This window comes from Antrostomus carolinensis, unplaced genomic scaffold (assembly GCF_000700745.2).
Source record: "Antrostomus carolinensis isolate BGI_N321 unplaced genomic scaffold, ASM70074v2 scaffold6849, whole genome shotgun sequence".
NCBI classification, from domain to species: domain Eukaryota; kingdom Metazoa; phylum Chordata; class Aves; order Caprimulgiformes; family Caprimulgidae; genus Antrostomus; species Antrostomus carolinensis.
Genome location: NW_010340560.1, coordinates 1 through 6,733, shown reverse-complemented (window position 1 = coordinate 6,733; position 6,733 = coordinate 1). Strand labels below are relative to the sequence as shown.

General features: G+C 36.5%; 1 protein-coding gene across 1 annotated transcript in view; it reads right to left on the bottom strand.

The window, feature by feature from the left end:
* The window catches only part of LOC104531319 (synaptic vesicle glycoprotein 2C), a 45,381-nt gene extending 43,248 nt beyond the window's left edge, over positions 1-2,133 (bottom strand). The window contains exon 1 of the mRNA XM_029087025.1: positions 1,902-2,133. Within this exon, the coding sequence (XP_028942858.1) occupies positions 1,902-2,133 (232 nt within the window). The remainder of the gene's footprint in view (positions 1-1,901) is intronic.
* Positions 2,134-6,733: the final 4,600 nt, after the last annotated feature.

Genomic DNA, 6,733 nt, shown 5'->3' with positions numbered 1-6,733 from the left:
TAATTCTCCAAAATAATTCCACATAGAAACTGTAAAAGAGAAAATACCACTTCAAAAGCCCCCTCATGAATGCATGTGACACTGATGGTGCAGAGATCTGCACTGCTATTCACCTGACATGGAGTGCTTCCAGGAGTCTACAGCAATGTGTGGCCACACACTCCCAAGTGCCGGAGTAGAGTTTGTTCTGGGAGAACTTCGTAGATAGCTAGGCACACATGTCATGACAACAAAGCATTTTGCCCCTGGTCCTGAGCTGGGGTGATTCCATGTTTGTGCTAGGAACTAAGACACAGATTTTAAACTTCATAATGTAACAAAAAGTTAGGATTTAAAGTGAAGATAATTTTAAGAGAGTGATTTACATGGCTAACACTGAAGAAGACTGTATTTTAAAATTGGTTTTTTTGCATTCTTTTGTCTTAAGTGATTTCATAAATATTTTTGCAGAAGGACACACACACCAAAAAAAATCAAGCAGTGTGACTTTGTTGCTGACATTCTTGCATTGCTAAAGAAAGAAGAATTTTTTTTCCTCTAGCGCCACTGCTTTCATGCAAGTGCATTATTATTCATTGAGATGTATTGCCATGTGACATTTTAAAAGCACCTCTGCAAAGGTTATTGAGTTATTTATAAAATCTACAATGAAATTAGACAATCTATGTAAATCGCTCTGTCATAATGTTTGCATTTTCCAATGAAAGATAAAGAAAATAAAAATCCATAGGAAAGCAAAAAGTACTTGGCATCCAGAGCAATTTACTAATTGGAAAGAAAAATAAATTACCCACATTGTGCCTAGTCAGCGAAAATTCCTGTCTTTGATTTCAGCAATTCAAAGCTAAAAGGCAAGGTTGAAATAATAGATTCAGGTTGTATGTAGTGGACTCTAAAATCAATTTTAATGCAACAGTCTAGATATTTTATTAGTCTGCATTATTATAATTTGTTTGTGGACATTACTGTTTGCTAGATGTTCTAATCACTTTGGGCAAACCTTATGAAGTCGTCCTCTCTTTCACAACTGTGAAAAACCTCCATGCTCGCCTAAAGAAAGCTGCCTTGGATGCCAGCTAACTCACAACACTGCTTGACTTGTCTTGAGGAGTGCCAGGTAGAAGTGCTTGCAAAGCCTAATTTTTGAGAACCCTTGAGCAGTCTCAGCATCTCTGAAGAACTGTGAGCACTTAACTCTTCTAAAAGGCAAGCCCAAGAGAATAAGAATTGAGTCGGTACCTCCACATAGTATTTAACCATGTCAGGGCAGTAAAGAGGTCTTTCACAAAGTGGCTTATATTGCATGTGTGTATAACTGCAGCCATTGCAGGCTTTCTGTCTTATTTGCCCTTGCTCACCTCTAAAGCATTTAAGTGCACTCTGATAAATTTCTCTATTTCTATACCACTAAAAAGATCTACTAAGAATGAAACATTCAGCACAGCTTTATATTCAGAACTAGCACTGCAAACATTAAGATAGTCCTTACTCTTCTTTCTCAAGAATGTAAAGTTGACATTTTTTCTCTGTATCAAACAAACAAAGTGAGCGCAATTTTTACATCCAGCAATTTAAAATTTCGTTTCTCTGATGCAAGCTTCCACATCACTTATTTTATTCAGATTCAACAATAACATCAATTGTATTTTCATGTGTCTATGTTTTCAGTAGTTTAAAGAATCTAACTAAACATGGATATTGGCTACTTTTTGCCCCTTTTAATATATTGTTTGTTATTTAGGGTACAACCTATTCTCATTATTTCCACCAAAAGGAATATTTTTTTTCATAACAGCCAGGTCCGTATTTTGAGAACAGACATGAAGTCCCCCCTTTAAACTATACTTCATGAGCTTCATTTTCATACTAGAAAGTTGCAAATCACAACATGTTTTTCTTACCATAATGAGGAATTATTGCCCAAGCCATTGCAGAAGCATAGATGCCGCCGATCATCCAAAACATGCAGAGCCAACTCAGGTGTTCGCCTCGTTTCTCCCGAGCAAGTACTTCCGAAAAATAGGAGAAGACTGTTGGTACAGCTCCACCAATCCTGAAAGGAGGTATAGATCTTGGATTAACTGAGAGAGTAACAGCTAGCTGAAGTTTAAACAAGTCCATAGCTGCAGTCATTGAAAATCCAAACTACAAGCAGCTTTTCTGGCAAGAGTGTTTTTTCTCAAATTGCACCACGTATTGGGGAACTTTTGGGGAAACTTTCACCAGTTTGGACAGAAATTTTGTCAAGTATTTCCTTGAAAACTCTGTGTACAATTCACTGCATTCAGTGTTTCACAGTGATTGTCAATGTGTCAGCAACCGGAAGATAAACCAGCACAAAACTTTGACCTTCACCATTACAAAAATCCTGAAATCATGGCAATCTACTGATAAGTGACAAAATATATTGCTTTTAACTGAAAATACTACTAATTTTCCCATAGAATAATAGATATTTCTCTCAGTCTTACCTCCTGTACTTTAGATAATCAGGAAGTGACTAAATGACAACTATGTTACTAATATGCTTTATTTCATGCATATTTAAAAAGATGTTCTATTCAGTGGCACTATATGATTTGCTGAGCCCATGCTGGTTTTTTACTCAAGTTTTTTATGAAAGCCTATGCATTCATGTAATGTACAGTTTTTTATATGGTAAAAATAAACTGTCTAAAGGCCAGTTGGACAAAAAAATGAGTTCAATTTGGGTTTACAGAAGTTAGACTAATTCGAATTACATATCATTTTCAGTACCAGCTTCTGGATCATCTTTTACTGTCTTTACCTCTTCACTACCAATGCAAGCTGTCAAATGTTCCACAACAGGACAAGTCCTCATGGATTGTAATTTCCTTGCTGAATAAAGTATCTGTAAAGCTTGAAGAGATATTACCACATACTAGGTTACACACTTTAAAGTACTGTCTTGCATGGTTTGAATTTTTAACTGAATTTTAAAGATAAATGCATATTTATACTGTCATCTGGGAGCTGCCAAACTGTGAGCAAAAAGAAAGGTGCTTGAAGCAGATTAAAACAAATATTAAAAAAGGAAAACATGAATACAGAAACGGTATTTCACTCCTAAGAAAATCCAGTGCTGTAGCAAAACAATTTATTTTAAGATATCTTCAGGTACAGCAATGAAATAGTGATTGAGCTGTTTATATACTTGTTTAGGGGTCTGCTGTTTTGTCCCTTACTTCCAGACAGCTCTTCATGAAGTACCCCTGGTCAACTCTTAGCTTTACAGTGATTTTTTCCCATAGTTGAACCTGCTAGCTCTCATATGCTTTGACAGTTCTGCAGAGGTTTATACCTCCATTAATTCTTGTTAAATATACAGATAACAAGGGCTGTATCTCATTTCTTCTCATGGGTGAAAACACTAAAAGCCTCCATGAGTGAACTGCCCTGTCACAGGCAACAGGAGATATTGTCCTTGGATGTTCTCCTGGAAGCCCAGGGTGTGAACAGTGGAAGGGGAACGGCCAGGGGTGGAATCATGGCTCATTTTGCTGTGATGGGGAAGCCCTGCTGCCTCAGTGATGCTATGGACTTGGGGCTCTCCTGTTCCCAAAGTATAAGCAGATTACAGCTATGATTTCTTACCCTCCAGGGCTCAGACACAGCTTTGAATTGCACTCCCACAATATTGCCCAAATCCAGTATTCATGGATCTAGTTAGAGTTATTTTTCTAATGTTGAAAATCCACTAGCAGAACCAAAACCAAAGTCTTCCTCCTTCCTGCCTAAACTGGAAAGTGCTGATGAGGAGTTATAGGTACCCACTTTCAAGAAGACCTAAATTAATAGATTGCTCATGGCAGGTAGGACAGTATGATTCATGCAATAACACCATACCTAAAGAGAATAATTTTTGGTAAGGCAATGTTTTTTTTATCTGATTGCTTCTGCTCATTAAGAAAAGTATAGAGAGTGGTAAGTAAATATATATTTAGTAATTTTCCTGTTCTCCAATCTGTTCTTCTAAATTTACAATTTTCTTCATTTCATGTGTTTTTTCATGCTGTACAGAATCTTCTCTTCATTTTGTAATGCATTTACTATGGTAGTAAATATAGTCTAAAACCATCTGTGCTGTATAGCATAATTAATAATAAATCACATTTAACACTTCAATAGTTTTCCTATTGCAAAGTGCTTGGAAACATTCTCTTTAAAGGGTTCATTTCAGGCAAATATAGTTCTTATGCTTATGAAATAAAAGACTCAACATATAATCTTCTTGATATCTCCCTTAAATCTCCTAGGCTGGAATTCTAATGAAGTGGGGCTTTTGGAGAGTTTCCAGTGGGTGGAGTAAGTCATGCATCCATAGATCATACAAAAGTTTGTAGGATAATGGTTTAGAAAACGAGTGGACACTTTAAGTGGAAAGAACATACTCTATCTTAATGTCATAAAATGTACACATATCTTGACCAAAGGCAGCAAAAAAAGGCATCTCCTACTTGTCAGCATGAACCAAGTGTACCATGAAGGATGGGAGGTTGATGCTGCTTTAGCATTTAAAACTGATCCAGGTGGGCTGACTCATATGCTATGTTCTAAGGTCCTCCAAGGCTATAGAAGCATTGTCTATACTGACCAATTTAATAGGACAACTTTTCTAACAGATAGACCTTTTAGACAAGTAACAGAAATTTTGGAGGCAGCAAACCAAAATTTTTGTTTAGGATATAGAAATAAACAGAAAAAAAAATGAATCAGCTTTGGAAAAAAATAGTTTTCCTGTTTCATCTGATGTGATTATGTTGACATTTCCAGTGGGTACACCAACAGGCTAAGAAAAGCTTAAAAGACCAGGTATTATGTTCATATTGATTAAATGGTGAAAATAACTTGTCTAGCATTTTTCATCATACAGACAACAGCTGCTATTTGGAGTTGTAGGTCTCTGTTACATAGCAATTGTGTAGTAAAGTGTGTTGTGCACTTCTTCGCACCTTAAGCGTGTGAGTGGAAAACTTCTCAGCTGGTTAAATTCTTCCTTCTGGCCTCATGTATAAGTGTGGAGTAATATTGCTAGAAGCTTTTAGAATACTTATACCTAAAACACTTCCTATGTCACAAAGCTATTACAATGACTAAAAAACTTTTATGAAAATCTTGGAGAGGTTAATCTACAGTTGAATTGGAGGAGATAGAGAGAGAAGGTGTGGAAGCACCCTGCTTCAGAAGACTGTTCTTATGCTGGACAATATCAAGGTGGCAGTAGCCATGCCCCCACTCCCTAAAACTTGCTCCCAAATGCCCAGCAAATGACAGCAGAAAGGGAGAGCAGGAAGAGCTACAGCTGTTAATTACATCAATCAACAATGACAAAACTCCTTAAAAACTGTGTGGACCCAGAGAACATTTTTAAGGAGTAAAGTAATTTCTGTCTGACTCTGCAGAAATTTTAATGTGTGCATGGTACAACAGCCATTTACTGTTATAGAACTAATGTGGTATTTGGTTTAATGAACATTGCTAGCAGAAGCATAAACGACCTCTCAAAAACTTGGGTAAGAGATTAGAGGAACCCTGACTTTTTCTTTCACTTCTTCAAGAGGATCTTTCACATACTTCAGCACCTATTGCACATTATGAATTAATTCATCAAATGTTCATATTAAAAAACCCCGATCATGTGACCCAACAGCTGCAAGGAAGAATGCACTTTCTATAGTAAAAAAAATTCCTAGGCTAGATCCCACCTCCACTTACACTCATACAAGCCCTTTAAAAATTTACTGGCTCCAGCTGAGCCCTTCCATATTGACATGTAAGGAACAGAATTTGATCCTCAAAATTTTTGTATTACAAGCTAGAAAGCGGACTGCCTCTTTGGTATCCCAACAACATAGTGTGGAATGGATGGTGGCACAAAATCAAAACCATAGTTGCCACTGATTTTAAAGTAGGAAGAATTAATCTTTTGTTTTACAGGAAATGCAAATACTATTTTCTCACAGGATACAGTATTAAGTCTGCTTCTGGCAATTAATTTGTGTGATACAGTCGGCTGTTTGCTCTTATTCTGTTTATAAATTATATGGCTGATCATCATTTGTAGAAAAGAATTTGACACATGAAACTATATTCTTCTCTTCACATGTCTGCATGTGCAGATGAAAAGCCTGTGAAAAACATGCTGACTTGAGAAGAATATTTATTTTAAAAGACAGGAAGGATTTTAACTTCCTTAAATACAAATTATTCAAGCAAACTGAAGTTTTCACATCTTCTTTGTTATTCATGTGTGGTATTTGTTCAGTCATCATGGCCAAAATAGTGGACATGAACTTGTTATCCACAGATCACAGTGAGGAGTCCATGCACTACTTCCTAAATGGTCACAAAAAGTAACTACAAGGTGCAAATATATTGTGAGTATGTAAAAACTAACTACACAGGGATTTTATACCTCCACTGGAAAACTGTGTAGAGTCTGAGGTTTGGTTTTTTTTAAATATTAAAAACCACTTGTCTAAACCTCTGAGTTGATGATCATGAGTGAGAACTGTGTCCAGAATAACAGCTTTTGTAATGAGGCACAGTCTAGTACCAGCAGTTGGCAAAACTTTGTTGAGCTTGGCTCAAGACCATGAAATGAACTCTGGTCACTGTATAAGAATCAGTCTCTGCACCTAAAACAACAGGATGCATTCCTTCAGCCTTGTTCTTTTTTAATAAATATAGAATCATAGAATGGTTTGGATTG